At 42.5% G+C, this 23,874-nt stretch overlaps 1 protein-coding gene across 13 annotated transcripts in view; it reads right to left on the bottom strand.

Annotated features, from left to right (window-relative positions):
• RAD51B (RAD51 paralog B) overlaps positions 1-23,874 on the bottom strand; it is a 619,726-nt gene that overhangs the window by 270,312 nt on the left and 325,540 nt on the right. For all 13 annotated transcript variants that reach the window (XM_074327303.2, XM_088797377.1, XM_074327309.2 and 10 more), the window contains exon 8: positions 1,084-1,180. In XM_074327303.2, the coding sequence (XP_074183404.2) occupies positions 1,084-1,180 (97 nt within the window). The remainder of the gene's footprint in view (positions 1-1,083; positions 1,181-23,874) is intronic.

Raw genomic sequence — 23,874 nt, 5'->3', positions numbered from 1 at the left:
TTACAAAAAGAAGGGACAGAGGAAAGATATATTTGGAAAGATGAAGCAAGTAGACTTGATGATACAAGGAGTGTAAGGAGGGAGGAATAGGAAATGATTCAGGTTTTTAGCCCAGGTGATGGAGGAGTGATAATACGTCACTGAATGTGGAATCAGGGTACACAGCCTTCCACTACTGTCATAAATGAGTAATTAGTTTTCCCTCTGACAAACACTACTGAGAAGCAGGGGTGTGTGGTCCTTGCTATTTCTGAGACTATAAACTGAGGCTGACACATGGATGGTCACCTGGGCAGTCGGGACTCTTGCTAGGCCTAGAAGTCCCGTACCTTCCATCATGAATAATTCTCAGTGCATGGAAAGTGCAGAGGGGGCCTGGAACAGCGATGCACCCAGGCCCACAGTATTCTGCCCTCAAAGACTACAATTAGCAGAACTCAGAAATGTCAAGTAAGAACTTTCAATCAAACTAGAAACCAGCCTCTGGCTCCGTGGTGTAATTCCCCTAGCTACGCAAACCATAGCCAGCCTGACCTTTGCTAGCACGGGAGCCAGTGGAGAAAATTTTGCAGAGTTACCAACATAGAGTGTTTTTCTTCATCTTTCTGTAAAGCCAATAGGGAATGCCACATCACCGGCACAGCTTACTGGTGTACACTTTCAGCCAGTCCAAAAGCACTCAGCACAGACGAAAAACTCAATTGATGTGAGACCACCGGTAAAGCCAAACTTTGAGCCTCACTCTCAAAAACAAAGTCCGTTAGCAGTTCACCAGCCCTCATATTAAGGACCGAAAACAGCCTAGAGAGGAGTGGCAACCCTCAAAGTAGAGGTGATGGATGTCTGTTAAGAGGACTCGGTAAGGTGAAAAAGGAGGCTCACTTACAGTGACAGGGCAAGAGACTCTCCAAATATCAGGGATCAGATGCCAGGAAAGGTGGCCAAGCCTAAATCACTAGGCTCCGGCTGGGTTCACTGGCCAGGGCCTATTAGCTGTGTCTCCCAGCTCTCAACAGGAGGCAGAGAGGTGGTGGGGCTGTATGTCAGTGTCAAGTTTCAGCCCCTCTAGGACAGATCCCTTACCTTCAGACAGGGACAAATCATCAGCTGGAGACACCAGGTCTGCCTGAGAAGCTAGGGCTCTGCTCAGATGGGTTGTAATTTGATTCGTCAAGATAACCTGTGAACAGACAAGGAGAAGGGGGTGGGGAGGAGTAGGGGAAAGAAGGGAGAAGAGAGAAGACCAAATTAATTATTAGAGCTATCAAAAGACAGACTGTGGCTTAGGGGAAAACTGATAAGTACACAGGTAGGAAAACCCCAGCTCTGACTTTCATCAATTTTATCTGTAGGCCAGAATATCTGGCAAAAGCCCATAGGTCATTCAAAACACAGAAAACTCAGGAAACTGGCTGACTTTTTTCAGAGCTCAAACCACGAACCAATTCTGCCTAAATGCTGCGTTAATTTGGACTGAGAGGTGTTGTCATGTTAGGTGAGTAACAGAAGGCTAACCAGAGAATATGCATGTGTACACATTTTATTAAACTTAAAATTTTAAGATTATATCCACAACCCAAGATATTGCTAGTGCTGAATGAAAGCAATAATTGAAAAATTTGGATGCCTTAGCCTTCTTCCCTTGGTAACTCAAAAATCAGAGTTTTATTTCCAAACTTGTGAAGTTGGAATAAGATTCATCTCTAAGGGAAGAATACTCTTCTTTTAAATTAGTTGAATTCTAACAAAAGAATTCCAAAGTCTCATTATGTATTTAAAACACAAATTAATATAATCTTACCTATTCAAAATAAAGTTCATGACATTGAAAATTCCTAGGGAAGACTCTAAAATTACTTAATTCACATGGTCCACTGCCACACAATATTTTCACATTTGGTTCAACCAAAAAATTATTATTTTCCTTAAAAACCCTCTTATAAAATTTACTGTATTGTTTAGAAACCTAAAGGAAGAATAAGATCCAGATTCTCTCCTGGAAAACTGTAACAAAACTAGCACTGATTATTTCCCAAGGTTGGGGTGTTCCCACCATGGGCAGAAACTGTACACTACTTGGGCCGTCAGAGAAAACGTCCCTTCTGAAAGGGTACTAGGCATGTAGTACCTGGAATATGCACCTAGCGGGACTGTCTTGGTCTGTGCCCGGCATCAGCTACGGTGTTGTTATCACCCTGATTTGAACAGCAATGAAAATCGTCTCCAGTCTCTATTGTCCGGCTTTTCAGCCACACCTCTGGTGCTGTCTCTGGAATGGCCAGGGACACGTTATAAATCCTATACCAATGGCAGCTAAATTGAGGGCTGAGGGGAGAGCACGATGGCAAGGTCAAGTGAAGAAATGAAGTACTCTGTTAACAAAGGCAACCTTCCAAGGTTTTTGTGTGTCAGCTAGGTTCATGGGTTTCCAGCTGCCCTACATCGAAGATCGGATATTACAGCATTCTGCTGAGTATTTGCTAAGCTTATCCCTCATGTTCTTGTGTATCACGACTTTTCACTGGGACTGGTAAGAACCACGTATAATACGTCTTCAATTAAAATGGCTGGAAATGGTCAAATAACAGCCTGCTTTGGTAAGAAATATTCATATTCAGGAGCATGGTTAAGGAATTATGTTCATTTCTCTCTTTATAATATAGGACATGAGACTGGGAGTTCAATACAACTGCGTTCAGATTCTGATTCTGACACTGTGAACCTTGGAAAAATTACTTAAACCTTTCAGTTTCATTTGTTCATAGGTAAAATAGCACATCTATCTTACAGAATTGTTTTGAGAATTAAATGAGATAATCAGTGTTAAGGTACTTAATATAGTGTCTGGCACATAGTAGTAAATATTCAATAACTAGAAGCCATTGTTGTCATTAGTTCCTTCAGAATGATGCTGTGTAGGTTAATACGTTAGTATATGCCACATGCTTCAGACCATTGGCTCTAATAATAGAACACTGAATCACAATTTTCTATATCAGGGTATACTTAAGTACCTGATCGTTTCTACCAATCGTAGTCCTTTCTACGTTTTATTTAATTGCAAAGAATTTGTGCAAAAATCTCAGCAAGAAAAATATAGTAACTCTTTAAAGCAAGGCCAATAAGATACTGGCATTTCTGAAAATACTATGTGCTTTACCTACCAATGAAGAAAATAATGTATCTGTATGTCCTCGTTTAAAAAATGTGACGCTTCAGGGAGATCTAAATGTGGAAGCTCTATTTTGTGGGGGATTCTCCTAAAAGACAGCTTGGTGAAAATAAGTAGAACTCTAATGCTATGGTAACAGTAATGCGAAAACAATGTATGGAATACCTACCGTGCAAAGCATGTCACCATATACAAAGGGGAAAATAAAGGGGTCAAGGCACTCTATGTCTTCTCTAGAAACTTGTAAGTTAAAGAAGTTTGCTAAACTATTCAGACCACTTTTTCTCACGTTTATTATCATTTCATTGGTCCTATAGTGGAAACTTGGACTGAGATGATGGTTGTATTGTACAGAACTATTAAAATGACATCCTGCAGAGCCTAAAACCAAAGTACTATCCAGATGTAACTCAGAAGAACTAGACTCATTGGGGTGGTCACTTTGTAAGTTACATAAATGTCTAATCACTATGTTGTACACCTGAAACTAATATATTGCATGTCGACTGTAATTGGAAAATAAAAAAGAATTAAAAAAACATTTTTTTAATGTACCACAAAAGATAACCACTCTCATACCTACTACCAGTGGAAGAGTAGATGGAGAAAAAAACATTTTCCCTCTGCAGTGGCTAGAGGACATGCTCCTAAGCGGTTGTGCTAAAAATCCTCTCCCTTTTTATTAAATGTCTGAAAACCAAATCACTGAAGGATATATAGCAACCAAACTCAGGGGTTTGCTAATCACACCATCTTACTGAGTTGCTGTGGTTTTCTAAATCCGTGTTCAGTAAAATGATAGAATGGAAACATTTCCAAATAGCATCGATTACAAATAATCACAGCTTGGGCGGAAACCTAGAGATGTGCTGTTCTCTGAGGCAATCTGGACACGTATAAACTACACTCTTAAAGTAACTCACAAAATATTATTATAAATTATAAGCAGTCTTAACACTATCTGGTTTCTGAAAATGAGTGCTGACTGACACTTCAAGGGGCTTTCCTGCTGCTTTGCTCCACTGGAAAGATTGGAACTTCTGATGCTTGGTGCTAATTTCGTTGCAAGAGCAGTTTGCACGGTGATTAGGGTGAGAACTTTGGAGTCAGACAGACTTGAGTTCAGATCCCGGGTTCTACCACTTACCAGCTGTGTGACATTGGGCAAGTTTCATAACCTCTCTGGGTATGATAATGCTCAACTCACAGGGTTTCCAGGATTAAACTCAATAATGCATATAAAGTCCCTAGCATAATGCCTTGCCAATGGCAAATGCTTAACAAAGACTAGCCTCCATCTTTGTCTTTAATTATCCTTTGCTGGTTTGTACCTTGCTTGTTTAGATAGAAAACCCATGCCTGATTCCTTTTTGTACAACACACAGCTAACAAAGAACAAATATTTGCTGTTGATATGTTCAAAAAGCAACAAAAATTTAATTGAAATGACATCTGCTATTTTTGCCATTTATCTAAAAGTACGGCTTATTTAACATACAACACTTCCCTCCCCCACCCCAATACCATCAACTACAAATTCAAAGACCAGAGAGGGACTCTTGGACTAAGAGGAAGCAGTATTTTTTAAAATAGTTATGATTATATCTGAAGCTGAAAGGAGCTGGAATCCAACATAGTTTACTCTTCAGGAAGAAGAACGTCATCCACCTACAGGGGGTAACAGGAAGCCTGATAAGTTATATAAAGTAACTATAGTCTCCACTCAGCTTTAGAAATGGAGAGACAACTTATTCCCAGGGCTTCTGTGAAGCGTCCTTTTGGTTGCAGGATGCTTGAGGTACACTTGAATAGCAAATGGCCCCTTGTATTATGTCACATGAACCTTGAGTCTTCTAGATCTTGAGCCTCATTTTCAGTGCTCCCCTCTGAAAGCAAAGTGGGGCAAGGGGACATTTCTCCCTTCAAAGACCATGTCCCTGGGTTCTAAGTGTTCCCTTGCATTTCCTAGCTTCTCTAAACGCATCCTACTCAACCCTTCTCTGTACTCTAACATCTACACTCATTTGAAGGGAGCAATGAAACTTTCTAAAGGAGGAGAAACTTCAAGGTACAGATTCATAAATAACCAATAATACGCTAGAGAAAAGAGATGAAGGGATAGGAACCAGTTAAAGACCAGATGACTTAGTAAGGCAGATGGGTGGAAATCAGTGCTGTTTTGGTCAGAGGCAGAGGGCTCTGGGGATGAAAAACCAACGAACACAGAAATAGACAAAAACATATGACTCATTTCTGCTGAGTATCAAAAAGATAGCTTAAGAGAGCAAATACCTGGAGACAGAAGGGTAAGAGCAGAATAAGCTGGTCAGAGACCATCAGCCTCAAGCGTCAGGAGACTGGTGAGCTGGGGTCCACTGGCCCACTGAGCCTCTCTACTAATCTCTATGTCCAGTGTGGACCTCCTGCCTTCAGTTGACCCATCTTTCTTTGGCTATGTTACGACGAGATTACATCTAGGCTATACCCACACCCAACTCATGCCTCCTGCTCCGGGTCCAGAATACATTCTGACATAAGGGGCCACTGGATGTGTCTAGTCTGAGTCACCCCAGTGAAGTATTTAGGAGTATCTGTGCTGAGGTCTCCATGAGCAGCCACTTCATATATTCCACCGACTGTGAGTACTTGAAAATGGTGGACAGAAGAGAAAACGGACACCCCTGGAGGAATCAGAGTGGAAAACTGCCAGGCCTAAAGGCACAGCTTTTGATGGAAGAAGCTCCTTTTATCTGACTCTTAGAAGGTGACAGGGAAGTGGGAGTTTGTGCTCAGCCAGGGATAGAATAGGTTGGAATGGGATAGCTGGCCCTGTTTGCTCAGCAGAAGAAATGTTCCCGGTCAGCAAAACAATCACTCAATATTTAAAAGTCAGATTTTTTTTTAGGGACCTAAGAATGTGGCATATGACCTCATTCAACTTTCTGTGGGGACAAGTGAGAGGCAAATTTGTAATCCCCACCTTCCAGAGAGTGAACTCATCGCCTGAGATCAATAGTGAATAATAGATCAGGTGCCCTGGGGCAGAGGAGCGGAGACAGAGGAACTCAGCCCAGATCCACAGACAGGTGACTTCTCCAGGCCTTGATGTCCTAGAGAATTTGATCTATAAAAGTCATGAGCAAAGAGATCTAACGTCCAGAAATACACTAAAAGACTATCAAATGCTACCCTGTAACATGCCCAATCTTGTGACAAGAGTCCTTGGTGACTCTGACACTAATAAATAACCATAGGTCAAGTAGGTAAAGAGCTTCAGCTTCTCTGAAAATGTCAAGCATTTGAGACAATCCTAGTGGGATTCCGCCAATCTTTTCGGTAGTTTTCCGTGCCCCGATGCGTGTGGCTTGTCATATTTCAGGCCCACAGGAGGCTTGAAAACTAAAGCTCTTCGCGGAACTCCTGTCTATGTGCAACAGAGTTTAAAGGGTAGGCTGGGCTGGAGGAATCATGAGGCAACCTCAGGCATCTCAGGGACATTTCTCTGCCCATAAAAACACCCGCTTCCTCTTCCCGCCCACTCCCTGCCAGAAACCTGCCACAATTTAACACAGAGAAACAGAGACGTTTCAAAATCACTTTAACTGGGCCTGTAGTGCTAGATGCAGTGATTGTCCCGATACTTCCAGCTCCCAGGTAAACAGGCAGCCCGTGGCATAACCTGGCCAGCCAGAGAAGGGCACTGTGTGTAGGACAGAGAGAGACTGTGGGGCTGACTGCTCACAAACTGCCTGCCTGCCCCTAAACCCGGCACTGGCCACATGACAGGGCTCTGCTTTTCATCTGCTCTGAAGACACTGTTCATTTTTTCTCTTGTTGTATTAAAAATGGTCTATCTGCTTAATGTACACTTTTTTAAATGGTTACTTTCGGTACCTAAAAATGATCCTAATTGCCACATATGACAGTGATCTAGCCTTTCTACCCAAACAGAGGCCCTGGAGAAGCCAGACATTCTGAGTTTTAATCCTGACTCTGTTAAAGGTTTCTGAATGTCTTGTTTTTAAGGAGACAGAGGCCGGAATTTTCCTGTGAGAAATTGTTAAGGTTCATTGAGTCCTTTCATCACCAAAGCTTGAGAGAAAGGCCCTGGAGTGGTTTTCACCGTCCTCTCCTCTTGTTTTCCAACCATGACGGTGTCTGCCCTAACCTATCTGCTGTGATAGGAGCTGGGAGTGGGAGGGAAAAAGGAGTGTGGAGTGGGGGAGAAAGAAGAAGGAAAGCAGAGAAAGGTGAGAGGTAGAGGGAGGACAAAAAGAGTGGGAAGGGGCTCTGTGTGTAGTGAGGGAACAGGGTAAGTCCCCCCAAAAGCAGGTCTGGAGGGCCACCCTTGCAGACACACGTCTGTCCCCTGACAATTCCCCATCCCACTCCCTTCCTGTCACTTCCAGGTCTGAAAAGAGATATCCAATATTTGTTGTGAGGAAAAGTCAGGCCAAGTATTTTAGAGTGTGAGCATCAGAAATCTGTTTTTACTATTCACTGGCTTAGTTTCGCCAAGCTTTGGAAAATTATAAATCATTCCATTATGGAAAACAAATCATTTTTCTTTAACTTTAGCCCAGAGAATATCAACTGTCAGTTCGAGAGTAAAGAACTGATAAGGTTTTAGTATTGCAGCCTGCTCTTTCCATCTTGAAGGCCTGCGTGACAACTGTTTTCTGGGAAAATCTGAAGAGCTGTGGGGGATTTTCCTTTAGAAATATTTGTGGTAAAAGCACCAAACTTCAATTTGGCTTGAAGGAGATACTGCTGTGGGAGTCGGGCAGCCTGCCTTTTATTTCTGGCTCTGTCACTAACCTGCTGTGTAAGTCTGGGAAATGCTCTTCACTTCTCTGTACCTAGAAGCGTTAAATCCACAGAAGATATAAAGAAAATGAATGTATTATGACTGCACATGTAGGAGGCTGCTATGAAAAATGTTACACATTTCAATTCATGTTAGTATTTGTCTTGTACTTAAAATGCCACCGTTAGCATTGATTCTCATCCTCTCCAACCTTAAGAAAGAAATCCATCCTACACAGAACTAATTGGCAGTGGCTGAGGAAGAGAGGAGGGATAAAAAGAATGGGGGAGACAACTTGACATCATTTTGTGTTTATGGTGAGAATACTTCCAACCTGCATAAAATTCACACCTCTTATTCTGAGGGACAAAAATCTCTTTTGTAGATTTCACTGCGCATTTCACAGGCAAAACTGGAGAAACGCTTTGCCTAGTAGGAGTCCCTAAGGAAGACATTTACCCAGAATGAGGCAACACAGATGGAGGAAGACAAAAGAATCTCCACAGCTTTGCACAAACATACACTCATCACTCAGTCACAAAGGGATTGATAATAACACCTCTTCCATCTCATTTTACCCATTACCCAGACCGCTGTGTTCAGAGGAAATACACTGAGGTAGAACTGTGTCTGCCACTTGGCCAACATAAACATACGAAAAAAACTGTGTGGCACCATAGGACAGCTTTCTCCTCGGCCTACTTCTCTTGGGGTGCACAGGCCAGGAGAGGCAGTGGAAAACCTGGGCCGGCAGCTACCAGGCCGCAGATGTAGGCGTGAAGCGCTCCCGTTCCACTGTCAGCATGCTGTTCCACTGGCCCCGATGGGGCTGAGGTTAACACGTGTTGGTTCCGGGTCTCAGATGGAGCAACAGTTGTAACGAGGCCACAAACAGCAGGCTGGTGAGCTGTTTCCACCTTCAGCCCAACCTCGGCGGCATCCTGTCAGTGATCTTGGGCCCACTGCAGGAAATAGCACGCACCGTTGGTGAACTGAGACGGTGCTTTCTCGGTGGCTTCAAATGGTGCATTCGCCAACTGTGTGCAATTTTTCAGTTATCCTGGGACCAGAAAGGTCTCTGGCCAGCCGGAGCTTGGAAAAGAACAAGGTCAATTGCCAGGTGACTCTGAGGTTCACACACATGGAAGATACCTTCCTAACTCACCAGCCTCCACTTCACTGTACATTTCCTGTGGCCTGGTTGCTTCTGCATGAAGGTTGTTTGGATGTCTTCGCCCACTCCCTCAGTGCCCACTGAGTCCACAGACAGGCAGGGGAGGTGAATTTCCAACAGCCCCCTGAGTTTCTGCTGACCTTTTTAGGTGTTTTTTTACTTGATGGTGCTTTCTATTCACGTGTACTCTTGAGCTCTGGGGATTCCCCTTCCTTTGATTTGCAAAGAGGATTAGAAAGGCACAGCTTTGCGACCAGTCCATCGCAGACTGCTGCTATTAACTGATTTCCCCTCCTTAGACTCATTTGAAACCAAAAAAATACAGTTCTGTTGAGTCACTTGCTCCCTGGGGGCTCTGAAAATATGGCTCCCTGGCTCTTGGGGGAGGCCGGCCTGATTTACACTTCCTTTGCTATTCTCCAGCCCTCGCCACACTTACAGTGGCTTATAGCAGGGAGAAGCTGAAGCCCAGAGCGGCCTCTGGTCTCACCCCATCTCTGAGAAATTTCTAAAGGAGGATGAGCCAACACTAGTTTGATTCCTTAGATCTCTAAGCCACCAAGGCAAATGGCATCTTAACCACCAAGACCCTCCAAACTCAGTCACTAGATGTGTGCATCCAACTTTATCTCCAGAGTGAACCTAAGGCATAAAATGGGAGCAAAGGTCACTCACTATCTGCTCAAAAGGCGGTCAAAATTTCTGCCTAGGAACAAATTTCCAAGGCAGCAGCCTCCTCAGATATGCTTTTGAACAAAAACTATGTATTTGAGGTCCTCAAGGAAGAGATATTGTGTAAGGTGTTATTTTTAACAAGGATGGCTGGGAGGCTGGGAGCTGAAGGAATGCTGTTGGTGTCCATATTTAAATAAATGACGTTGCTATAGACAAAGAATAATAACCTACGATTAAACAGAGTCAACATAGGAGAGACACAAGAATAGGCGCAGAACAAATACATTAAAACGATTAAATATTTGCATGGTGAGTAGGGGCAGGCTTCCTTCCACAGCAAGGCCCTTGGTGTGGAGATCTTCCATCATGGTCACTACCAAGCCAACTCCCAGTGCTATCGGCCCATAAAACGGATTTCCCAGTCGAGGGCAGATCACGCTCACGGCACAAGCCCTAATGCCAGATGACAAACAGGTTTTTAGTCTCCAGTGCCAATCTGGTGGCTTGGGAATAGCCACCTGGAACACTGCCCCAAGAGGAAGTGGGAGGCTATGGCAGGCCTCTGTGTGGCTAGAGGACACGGCAAGACACCTGTACTGCTAAACTCTCCCCACCTAGCCACACGCAGGTGCTGTCCTGCGCTTTTTCCTCCTCGTTTCAAGTTGGCTATCTTGTTCACCTCTCATCTAATGTTATTAACAAGAAAAAATGACCCCCCCTTTACACAGGTATGGTGCTTTATATTTTTCAGAGTATGTTCATGGAATAGTCTTAGCTGATTCTCACTACCTCAGGAGGGAAGCCAGTTCAAATGCCACCTCTTCCATGAAATCTTTTCTAACCGTGCTAGCCTAAACTGACCTCTCAGTTCCGAATACACGTTAGAATCAATACCAAATTATTTAGTATGAGAAGCTTTTTCTAATTATGTTGTATGTTATTCTTATCTCTCTATCTCCACTGTAAATGTTATGAGATTTTGTGTACTGCTACACCTGTCCCCATTCTAAAGGGGAGAAGGGAGGAAATTAACGTTTATTGAGCACTTCCTACGTATCAGACCCTGTACCAAGTGATTAGCATGCATTCGCTCATTTCATCCTCACACCTCAGAGAGGTGAACATTATTATCCTCGTTTTGAAGAGGAGGAAACTGAGGTTCAGAAAAGTTGAGCAATTTTCTGAGACCAAATAGATAGCACGTGGGAAAGCCTGATTCAAACTACGTCTCCCTGGCTCTTGGGCCTCCGCTGGTTTTACCACATGAAAGGTTTTCAACATGAAAACTCATGGCCTCGTGGATATTTGTTGATGAATGTCTTCATAGCAAGGCATTTAGTGACAGCATATTGACCATGTTGTTTAATACAAAGTCATACGTAAAGGAAAACTGAACAAAATTCAGACTAAGACAAACTTCCAGTCGCAAGAAGAAACCAGCCTATTGGTAGAGCTGGAGACATTGTTTTCAGGCCAGGGAGGAACCATGCTCCAGCAGGTATGGCGAGAGAAAGGACACAAACTCCTGGTTTCTATTTCTGCCGTGGCCACTAACCACTCTGCTAATATTTTCAGTTCTGCTAAAGTGTGACACAAGAGTTTCAGAAGAAAGTTTGCCACATAAGAGCCGAGTAAGAATAGGCAGTTAGCTGGTTACATGTGGTAGAGCCACAAACAACACTGGGATCTGGAGTAGGAATTCAAAGCGGGGACAAATTCCATTCAGACATTTGTCTTTCCAGCTTCACTTCAACTCACAAAGAGCAGCCCTAGGTATGATGCAACCCTGAAATATAAATGATCATAGTATTTATGTTTTAAAACACCTTATAAGGGCTCTCTTTAGTTTACTCGGGATCCACTTCAACCATGCAAAAAGTTCATTGTTGTTTTCCTACTTGAAATGATGTTTGTGTTTATTTTTAGACTGGTTACTACGTACAATGCTGGTGCTAAGTCAGAAAAAGTTCATTGATTCTCAGTATATTTGATAATCAATTAATGAAGTATATTAGTGCCTCTTGCATCCCAATGGAGCCCCTGGCCTTACGGTAAACACAGCCGGGTGGAGTTGGTAGGGGCAGAGGTTTGCTCTTGGCCTTTGAAGTCATTCAGCCAAAAGGCTAGGCCTGAAAAGACTGGTGACTGAGGGAGGTTCCTGCAGTCCTTTAAGGTGCACCATAATCCCTTTGGGAAAAGGGACACAGGACCTCTATGGGTGGTGGCTATCCATTTCCACACATCTAAAGTCCCACTGAATTCAGAATCCTGGAGCTGTGGGCAAGTCTTGTGGAAGATTTCCTGCTTCCACCAAGGTCTGGAAAGGGATCACTGCTGAGAATGGACGCCCAGCTGCTCTGGAATGGGAGGGCAAGCAAGCTCTTTTCTGTCTGGTTATTTACAACAGTGTTCCTTCTCACGGACTCCTCCTGCCCTCCCCAGGACCACACTGAAATGACTAAATCTGCCTGTCGCTCCAGTGAATCCAGTCAAATAAATAAGTCAATTCTCTTTAAGTTTGTGGTCTCAACTCCTTGTTGGTTTATTGCAAAATTAAAGGGCACACAGAGTACAACCATCAATCAGTAACCAGCAGAGGAATAAGCTCTTTGTGGAATGTACTGAGGAGCAGGAAAGAAGAAGGAAAAATGAAAAGAAACCTCATGAAATGGTCATTTGTTAGGAGAACAGAGATTAAAAAAAAAAAAAACCCGCATTGCACATGCAGCATCATTTAGGAAAAGTCTTATTAAAGGTTTCCTATCTTGCCAGGAGAGCAAGCACAGGAACACAAACAAAAATCCCTCAAAATGCTCTGCCATTTATTAGTGCTGGTTTCTGGTGAGTTTCGCTGTATTCCATAGACACAGCCAGAGATCCCAGGCCCAAGGGATCCCGGACCAGGGGAAGGAGATGAGATACCACTATTGTTTTTTATAAAACAAACGAACATAACTGGCTCCCTCAGCCCTTCACCCCAACCTGACCTTCCCTTAGTATGCTATTATTTAAAGTAAAAGCACCTAGAACCATGCCTTGCTTAGAACTTTTAGTAAATGCTATTTGAAGAGGGTAAAAATTGAAGAGCAATATATAGTCTAGAGCAGGGGTGTCCAAACTGCGGCCCACGGGCCAACTGCGGCCCATGATCCATTGTTAATTGGCCCATAGCAAATTCCAAAAATATATTTAGTTTACTTAAATAAACCAGGTGAGGCAATACGTACTTCATCTCGAGTGCATGGCCCAGCTGTTTGTGTATTTTACCGCATAGGGCCCTTGGTGAAAAACGTTGAAAAAAGTTTGGACACCCCTGGTCTAGAGGAAGAAAACTAACTAAGTACCCACTAGATGCCAAAGACCACTCTCTATGGCTTATTTACATAACCTCTTTAATTCCCATTGCAATCCTACAGGGTAGGTGACATTATTATTCTCCTTTAAAGATAAATGTATTCAGTAACTTGCCTAGCTTGCTGAAAACAGCAACATCCATGGGACTCCAAAATCACTTATTTCAACCAGATACACATGTTCAAGCATGGCACCAGGAAAACTACTGTGGCATTCTAAATCCTACCGGAAGAAATTAAATCGGTAGTATTGGAAATAGTATAATCACCAGTCCTATGTCTACTTTGCACATTTTCCACTCCAGATAAGTTTCTTCTAGACAACCAGTATTCTTGCCCATTTCACAGGAAAGGAAAGCAAGGTGCCAAGAGGTATAGGGAACTGGTCACACTATAAACAGAAGAGCCATTAGACCACAATGTGGCTCTGATTCTTACCTGTGTAAGCTGTAGCCTTTGAAATAACTCGATAATGGGGGGAAATTCTTTATTCTTCTTTAGAATAGTAAAGGATATATATATATATATATATATATATATATATATATATACACACACACACACACACACACATATATATGTATACATATATACATACATACACATATATCACATATATGAACACACACACATATATAACACACACATATAAATATGAATATAAAATCTCATCTGAACCTCCTTACCATCTTATGCAGGTATTACATCTTTTTCCACATCAAAGAGGAAAGCGACTAGCCTAAAGTTTATAGTAAATAGATGGACCCAAACGAAGGTCTACTGACTCCAGATCCCATGCTCTTTATACTCTTTGATCCTGAAGGGGAGTGTACCTCCCAGAGAGACGCAGACTGACGGTAAAGGAATAACCCCCATTAAAAAGCTGGTTCTGTGCCTTTATGAAACAAGGACCAGCTGATTGTGAAGTTGTGATGCCCAATGCAGCGGGATCTTGGATTCACTTCTCTCTACAGAGGTAACAATCAATAATGTTAGAACCTCTATGCTCTCGCTAAGGGTGGTCCTCTGTTACTAATGGGAGGCTCATTGTAAGTGCTGGTTATGGTTTATTAGAAGTGGCTCTATTCATTCATTTAGTTAAGGAGTTCCCAACAGAGAACAGTGGAAGCAAGAAGTGAGAGGAAGCCATAGCTGGGGCTAAGTAGGTTTAGGACAAGACTGCAAGGCGGTTAGAGTAAAGTATCCATTCGAGGCTTCGCTCGCCAACCACAGCCCTGAGTATCCCATGGCTTCATTGTTCCCAGCACAGCTAGAGTGGACCCCCTCCCAGGCCTCCTTTCCTCAGTCAGCGCTACCTTGAAGGGCTTTGAGAGCCCGAGACGCCATCCCTGTAACATCTACCACTACTCCTAAATCTATGCAGTCCTTTCTCACCTTCCTTTTTTCTAATGAACAAAACCTTAAATAAGTCTTAGGTGGCTTTTGCTACAGGGAGGGACCCTAGTGACATACCAATGGCTCTAAAGCAGTGACTCTGAAGTAGTAGAGATGGGCCTTGAATCTAGTCTTCTGACCCCAAGATCCATGTTAATTCCTCTACACATTCTTTTCCTCCCGCTTCTGAAAGAGAAAATCTGGCTCTCCACTTTACTGACAGATTCCCCTACAGATAGTTGAAGCATAGTTGAAATATAAGCTGACAAAATAAAATTACCCAAGTAATTTCATTATTAAAATTTAAAATAATAATAAAATATTTATTAAACACTAATCATGGACAAGACAAAGTAAAGATAAGACGGATATTTTTCTTTTAAAAAAAGAAGTAATACAAGTGTGTATGTAAACTGTAATGAAAGGGAGCAAATAATCCTTGTCATAAGAGGGATGAAAAGAGACAGCTGTGGGAGTCTAGAAGATGGGAAGAGACGATGTCTCACTGGGAGGAGACTCAGGGAAAGTGTCATTTGATCTGGGCCTTGAAAGAAGGGCGAAATTTGGTCATTGAGAGTTGTGTGAAAGGTCATTTCAAGTGGCAGAAGAGGCCCCAATATTATAAGAATTTGGATCTGTTGAGTATTTCAGAAGAGAACCTTAAACACTAGAATACTGGAAGTCACTAAAAAGGTAACGCGATCCGTATCTTTCTAAGATAAGAGAACAGGTATTTATACCAGGAATTCATCTGTCTCTAAAAGGAGGACTTTGAAAAGAATGGAAATAGGCACCCCCAGCTGAGAGACACTGGAGAGGACATCCCCTCTTCATGCAGCTTCTCACGTCTGCATATCCCAACCTTTCAGAAAGGAGATGAAAGTTGTCTCCATAGTTCTCTCCTACCACTGAAGTTGATTCCTACAGGACAGGTTCTTGCAGTTAAAAAAAAAAAAAAAGTCAGTTGAGAAAGTCGGGGGGTGGGGTGGGGGTTTGGGGGTGGTGTGTGTGTGTGTGTGTGTGTGTGTGTGTGTGTGTACGCATGCGTCAAACTCTAGAGCTAAGTTTCAAACTGTATTTAAAGGCTAAATTCTGCTAAAACACATCAAAGGGTATCAGGCCCCATTACAGAGGAAAGGAAAAGCCCTAATTCATATGCAACAGGGTTTAGGAAAAATCTACATGAAAGACTTCTTAGCAAACTATGGGAGTAAAAACTAAAACAAAACAACCTAAAAGTCTTCAAATGACTGTGTCGTCAGTGTTCATTTTGGTAGCTTCCCTCCAACTCCCTCACAGGCAGAAAGACCCCATTGCACTTCACAGCTTTCCTATCCGGAGAAAGAAGGCATTATAAGCCAAAGTAGAGTTCTATTCCAAAAAAAAGCCATTTTTCCCCCTGCCAGTTACTTTTCAACATGACTGACAAGAAAGTTTTCCATTTTTCAATTAATGTTTTCAAAGCCAAAAGCGAAGCTCAACTAGAGGTTCAAATAAAAACATCAATCGATATACAACATATAAGCATATTACTTTCATGTAAATTCAGTTTGTTATTTAGTAGAACATGGGGTCCAGAAAAGTTCCCTGACCCCAACCCAGACTTGGAAATAAGGAAAAAAAGATGATCCTCTGAAGTTATGCTAAGTAATCAGCGCACTTACTGGTTCAGAACAGAATCACACAACAGAAGGACAGAATACGTGCCCCATAAAATAATGGATCTAAGTGGTGGGTGGACCAATAGTGGACCAATGGGTGAAAAGCTGATGGGGAGCTTCGCAAGGGAATGATCTGGCTACCATCTTCTGAACCCACTGACCAATTTAATCACCATTAAAGGTGATCAACCAGACATTAGTACCTAATGACATGATAAAAATAGGAAGTACATAGATAGCATCACCTATAGAATATTTTTGCCTACAAAAATCTAATCTAATAACCACTAGTTCATGGGATATAGAAGAACAAGTTAAACAGCAGCATGAGGAAGCCATCAGCCAAATCCAGAACGTGCGGCATTCTACATCCAATCTGTCCAACAAATCAATGTCACAAATAAAGGATGGGGAGAGGGAGAACTGTTACAGAATAAAGAAAAGTTAGGGAATATAAGAACCAAATGCAATTTGTTTCCCTTATTCAGACCCTTATTCAAAATAACCAGCTATAAAAGAACATCTTTGAGCCAATCACAAAAATTTGAATAAGGGCTAGGTGTTAGATGATATTAATGACTTGTTAATTTTGCTACGTGTGGTGAAGGCATGGTAGTTATAGTTTCAAATGCCCTTATCAATTTAAAGGTGGAGGGTAGGTAGAGAAATATGTGTTCCAGAGAGAAATTTAAAAATACAAACAAGAAAGGAAGAGGGAGGGAGAGAAAGAGGGAGGGAGGAATGGAAGAAACATAATAATCACGGTCCATTTAGTAGATGGCCATGAATACTTTAGTTACATTGGCACAGCAATGTAAATGCTAAATATGGTTTTAACTAAATATTAAGACATAATCACACTGGAAAGAGGCGAAAGAGTGAAGCTTAAAGAGAAAGTGAAATAACTACTCCATGGTCATCTTCCATAGAAGTCATCTGCAATAGAAAAATCCAGAAATAGCAAGTCAAGCGTATCATTTAGAAACGTGGAACTAACTAGCAGAGTCGACAACTCAATGATTTGAAAGTGGTTGCTCCCAGGGAGTAAGAATCAAAGGGGCGAAGAAGACTTAGGGTAGAGAACTGCTGGTTTTCAGTTTAAGTATTATGTGATTATTAGATCTGAAAACAATATACATGTTTGACTTTGATGAAAAATAACATTTAAATAAAAAAAAAAAATACATCAGAGGATGTGGGGAGGAAGTTTGTCAGCCAAAAAATGAATATCAAGGACAATCAGAGAGGCAAATGATGGCAGAGCTGATTCCAAATCCAAGTAGGGCTGCCAGGGAGCCCAGCGTGACCCATGTGGGCACGGATCTCCTCACAGGTAGGTGTGGACTGTGGAGAGAGGGGCAGCAGGCAAACAGGGCCTGATCCCTTAAACATTTGACTCACTTTACTCGCTTGTTATCAATTCCGTCCTTCCCACTAACCTTCCAATAATTTGACTTCTCATTTAACTTACCTTGAAGGGGAGCGGTGCTAGTTAGACAGTTGTGCCTGTCCAATGCACAGAACAGCTTCTTTTTCATGGTAAGATTAAAAACTTGGCATTTTGCTTTTATAGCTCGGTCTGGCCTATGAAATGTGGGACCAAGAACAGGACAGGCTCACCTGAGTGTGATAAGCTCTCGGTCAAAACCTGGGCCCAGGCCAGAGAGCCAGGTAAAAAGCAACATGCAGGACTTCCTCAGTTTGGCTAGCAGCCTACCCCCCCACCCCCCACCCCAAGAGCTGTGCCTGCTTCAGAGCCCTCCTCACATTACCTAGAACACTTTCACAACAACCCAGTTAATCCCTACTATTTCCCGATAGTTCTACACTAATTGAGGCAACTGCATTTGACCACTTCTAGGAAGACACCGTGGACACCTGTGGCTCTTTTCAAGCAAAGTCATTCTTCACCAGGTGCTTTCAGGCTGCCATAGGACACTATAAGTAGAAACTGAAATTCCAGAACTTTCAAAATATAGGAAGCATTCATAAACTTAAACTAGATAGTAGAATATTTTAATTTTTTTAATAAATAAACATTATTGAGTACTTTAAAATACCTTTCACATGTCAATATCCCATTCAATCCTCACAAAACCTTGTGGTGTAGAACCATTCCACTTTTTCCCTCTGTTTATTACAAAGGTGAAGAATAAGGTACAGTGAGGTTGAATTAACGTGGCCAGGGCCACACAGCAAGGGATGGCACACAGACACACAGCTGGGCCATATAGTTGGACAGTCTGGTTGAGGAGAAGCATCTGGCGGAGACTCACAGCAAATGAGGAGCAGAGCTGGTAAGAGGCATCCCTCATGGAAAAAAGTGGAAGCCAACAGACCTCGTGAGAGATCACAACATCCCCAAATGAAGGCCACCGGAGCCAATTCATTAGCTTTGAAAGAGCTGACTAAGCATCCAGGATGAAGTCCCCCTAGTCACCACCTGGTGAAGCAGAGTCCCGTGGCATCTGAGTTCAAAAATTTAAACACTCTGAAATCATAACAGAACTGGCTGATTACAGGACAAAGAAACAAGTATGACACATAAAAATTGTTCCTGTTCCATTTTCAAGTTGAAACAAATATCTTACAAAGATAATAGACATCTGCTATGCTCCCTGGAGAAAGGGAGAATGCAAAGAAAACAGCAACATCAATTTGGAAGTTCCCAGAGTTCTATCAATATGGTTCTTATCTCAAAGCTAGCCTTTACTGAGCAGTTACTATGTGTGAGCAACAGGGCGAACTTTACACACATTAATCACCTTCTCAAAATAGCTCAAGTTCATGGATCCCTTACTATGCGCTTCATATAGATTGCCTCCTTTAATCCTGACCACTGTCCTGTGGGACAGGCCATAGCAGTATACGAGTATCCACTTCACAGGTGAAGAAAGGGAGCTTAGAGTTTATAAAAATTGTACAACGTGATGGGAGAGCCAGAACTTGAAGCCAAAGCCCAGACCCCAGATCGACTGGAATACAAAGCCTCGCCTCTTTATCTCCTTTGATTTTTACAACACCCTTTCAAGGTTAGTGCTATCACCCTTATTTTGCAGATGAGAAAGCTAAGGCTCAGAGAGGTGAGATCACTTTCTGAAGATACACGGTTGATAAGTGGCAAACCTGGGATTCAAATCCAGGATCATTTGACTTCAAAGCCCAAGCTCTTCACTGCCACGCTGCATTGTCTCTCCTCTCACGTAGGTGCCAGCCCATCCACTCAAGGAATATTTATCAAGGGCTGACTATGCCCTGGGCACTGTTGTAAGCACATAGAGATACAATGGCAATAAGACAGCTAGAAATCCTAGCCTGTGTGGAGTCTGTATTCTAGCAGTGGGAGGCAGAAAATGAACACAATAAATGGTAAATGATATAGTGTGGCAGAAAGCGATCATTCATTTCTGTGGGAAACAGATAGAGTAAGGGGATTTAGTAGAAGGTGTAGGGGCAAGTTGTAATTTTTAATCAGAGTGGGCAAGAGAGCCTTCATAGAAATGGAGAAAATAGACGTAAGGAGCTGAGGGCAACAGCAGGCATGGGGATATCAGTAAGTTCTATACCTCCTCACCAGAAATCTTTAAAGAGAAATGTTCTAACCCTTTAACATGCTATCTCATGTAGAAATACCCAAGGAAGCAGAAAAGTTAAAGAGCCAAGGACCTTAGCATTGCCCTCTAACTCGCCAAAAATGTATACTGCGAGGTAACAAGAAAACATACACATAGCTCATCCATCATTATAGATGAAAATGGTAAGGTTGGGTGGCTGTGCCTATGCAAGGAAAAATAAAGGCTAAATATTTTACCTATCAAGAATTAGCTCTCAAAGTGGCCTTCCTCGGGCAATCTGGGTGATGTCTTCGTCAAGCTTTCAGTCTACAGATGTTAGCATTAAAGAACGATTCCCATAAAACTGCTCTGCATAACAGCCAAAGACTGGCTGAACCCCTGTGACCCAAATGTGATATCTCCAGGAAAACCAACAAGGCAAGCTACATAGCACTTTCCATGAGTCCACAAAGCCTAGGCCATCCTGCTGTGAGAGCTCATTACACTGCAAGGGTCATCTGGGAGTTCAGCCTATGACTGTGAGAAGTTACAAGGATAATCTCTTAATCCAAATATTAAAAAAAAAAAAAAAAAAAAATCCTTTATTAGGAAAATCCTGAGAATGCATTCTTCTATTCCGGATTTTTAAATAAGCAAGAGTTAAAGCTAGGCACTAAAGTTTCGTACTTGGTCTCCTCTGTGAACCAACTTCCTCTTCTAGTTCACGAGCACATTTCTTTGGCCATATCTGAGGACAGAGCAACGTAAATCCCATAAGGCCTCTCCTGTATCGGGCTAGATCGCAGGCGTCTCACAAAGTGAGGGAACTGAAGACGCAGTTCAGTAATGGAAGTTAAGGTTGAAAAGCTATTACCAGAGTTAATGTTAGTAAAGTATTGCAGATTATTTGGAATTCCAGTTTTGATTTAGTTGTTGACAAATGGAAAAAGAGAGCCGTTCTGTAACAGCTGTTTCCAGTTGGCAGCTGTGCAAGACCAGAAGCTCCAGATCAAGTGACAGGTAAACCCAGAGCCCCGATCCAAGGCCTGTGCGCCAGCATTAGATCACACTGCTTTTCATGATGCACGTTCTGCAAAATACATGAAAGAACAGAGAGAGAGAGAAGCAAAAGCCCAGAGAGAGGTGAATAACTCCACATCGCATCCCTCCCTGAGTCCACATGTTATGTGTGTACTGAGCACTCCCGCTTGGGTGACAGGCATTGTTTTAAGTTCCACAGCGGTGACAGAGAGAGGACTAACGAAGCCGCTGTCTGCCCAGTGGCAGGAGTGCACTCTGCCATGGTCAGGGTTCACCAGTATAGAAGGAAACCAGGAGATGAGCCAGACGATTTCAGATATGATGAGTGACGTGAGGAAATAAAATACTGTGTGTGTGGCTCCTAACAGGATGGTCAGAGAAGGCCTGAGAGGGGACATTTGGCTGAGATCGGAAGACAGCTCTGGGGTGGCACAGAGTTCAGGGGAAAGTTCCTGGCAGAAGTAAGGTCCTGAGACAAGAAGACAAGAAGACAAGAAGTAAGGTCCTGAGGCAGAAACAAGCTTGGGGTGCTCTAAGAACCAGAGACTAGTGAGGTTGAAGGAGAGGGGTAAATGAGAAGAGGGGTCAGAGCTAGACAGACAGCGTCTTGGGGGCCAGCAAAAAAGGCTCTGGGTTTCGTTGTAAGGGTGGTGGGGGCCACTGGCTGGTTTAAAGGAGGAGATCGACATGATCTGATTTATGATTTAAAATGTGCTGATTCTAAGGAATTAAAAAGTCAATATTTTAATCTCCCCCCTTGTGAAGGCACAGATTTTGTGTTCTGTGAAACCAACTTAAAATATTCATGAGCATTTAGTCCCTCTTGATGAAAAGGAGGGGGTGAGGTGGAGGGAAGAAGAAAGAGAGAGAGGGAGTGACAAAGAAAGAGAGAGGGGGAAAGAGAGGGAGAGAGAAAAGAGAGGGGAGAGGGAGAGAGGCAGGGAGGGGGGAAAATATCTCCTAAAGCTCTTCCGGCTGCTACGAGGTGGGAAAGGTGGGGAGACCAAAACACGAGATCTCAACAACACAGCACAGAAGAAAGACCCATTAATGGTCTAGACCAGGGGAGTGTTCTCACAGTCCCGTCTTCTCAGGGTGGCCAGAGGGTGACACCTGAGGGGAGAAGATGCCTAATCACACTATTACAGCTGAGTCTTAGCAGCAACAACACTGAAACAATATTTCTAGCTGAAAACACTTTCAAATAGAATTCCAGTTCACCCAAGGCAGGATGTGGTCCTACTGTATCAGTCGGCAAGTACTTATTATATCTCTACCAATGTAGAAACAGAGAAAGATGAAAAAGTAGTGTTGTGTCAATTCCACACGCAGTGTGCCTTTGAGGATTTGAAAGTCTCATAGGGAGGCTAGAAGAGAAGAGAGACAATGTCCACAGCGGTACACAGAACTATGCTTGCATACATGTAGATATTTAGAGGTAGAGCTCAAACCCAGGTCTTTGGATTCCTGGTTCATCACTGTCTAGACTGAAGGAATCCACAAAGCCCATGGCTTATAATTCTAATTGGAATGAAATGTGATCAAACATTCTGCCAGGAATCTGTAACTCCTCCTGCTATTACCCCCAAGAAGACAAAGGTCATCCATAAACAGCCACTTGGCTGAATCCACTTCAGCAAATTCAATCTCTTCCAACCCACGTCAGTTTCACTTCCCTGTGGGAAAGCTACAAAATGTACATGGGAGGAAGTGAGAGTCACCAGATGGTGAGCATGTCTTTTTTGAAAACTCACAGTCTACACTTGATGTACGCAGAGGGTGCCAAAAAAGTGTATTCACATTTTAAGAAAGGAAAAAAAAAACTATTAAAATTGTAATACTCAATATATGAGGTTGGACAATTAAGTTCGCAAACTCATCCTAGTAAAAGTGCTACATCCCTCATTGCTGAATATCACTACGGTCACCTTCGAAAGACTCCCCTTGGGAAGCTATGCACCGACGCCAGCGCCTAGTCCACCCTTCAAAGCAATTTTGGAACTCTTTTTCTGGAATGGCCATCAGAGCTGTTGTTGTATTACCCTTGATGTCCTGAATGTCATCAAAATGTCTTCCTTTCAATATTTCCTTTATCTTCAGGTAAAGAAAGAAGTCATCGGGGGCCAGATCAGGTGAGTAGGGAGGGTGTTCCAATACAGTTATTTCTTTACTGGATAAAAACTCCCTCAGAGACAGTGCCATGTGAGCTGGTGCATTGTTGTGATGCAAGAGCCATGAATTGCTGGCAAAAAGTTCAGATTGTCTAACTTTTTCACACAGTGTTTGCGGCACTTCCAATTAATAAACTTGGTTAACTGTCCAGTTAGTACAAATTCATAATGAATAATCCCGCTAATATAAAAAAAGGTTAGCAACATTTTTGCAACAAGTTCTCAAACTTAATTGTCAGACCTCGCATACCAATAACAAAAGATAATTACAAGTCATGTTTGACTTCTGCAGTTACAAGAGGTGCTCAAAGTGGTTACCATCAGCTTCCAGACACTTCTGATTATGGCGAACTACTGCTTGAGCAACGCTGACCAAAGTGTCCACTTGTATACATTTTTTTGGCACCCCTGGTATATGCGTACACAGTGGCAAATGGCAGCATAGTGTGTGTGTGTGTGTGTGTGTGTGCACAATATATGCATATGCATTCTAACAGCTCATTCAAGAAAAATAAGCAAGACCTGAATACGTCAGGTGTGCCTGCAGAGTGTCTAAAGTGATGTCTTCGAGAGACGGAAGATAAAATTGGTCTGATTTCTCTGGCTAGCAGGGATGATGATTCTGTTCTTACTGCCCAAGGAAAAAATGTTAGACCTCAATCAGAGGATTTATTCTATGTGTTAGTCTCTACTCAACAATTTTCAATAAAAATGGCATTTTGGTCACTTGTTTAAAAGAACAGAAATTTATAAAAGCAGCTAATATACTACATGGAAGACTATAGCATGTTATTTGACTTCTGAAAAGTTGAGTTTTATGTGTGTAAACTGGGAACTTCAACATTGTGATTATATTAAATAACTACTGAAT

The sequence above is a fragment of the Rhinolophus sinicus genome, chromosome 3, assembly GCF_057876585.1.
Source record: "Rhinolophus sinicus isolate RSI-liver-muscle chromosome 3, RSI-T2T, whole genome shotgun sequence".
In the NCBI taxonomy this organism is placed as follows: domain Eukaryota; kingdom Metazoa; phylum Chordata; class Mammalia; order Chiroptera; family Rhinolophidae; genus Rhinolophus; species Rhinolophus sinicus.
The sequence above is the reverse complement of the archived record's forward strand: the minus strand, read 5'-3'. Positions and strand labels throughout refer to the sequence as shown.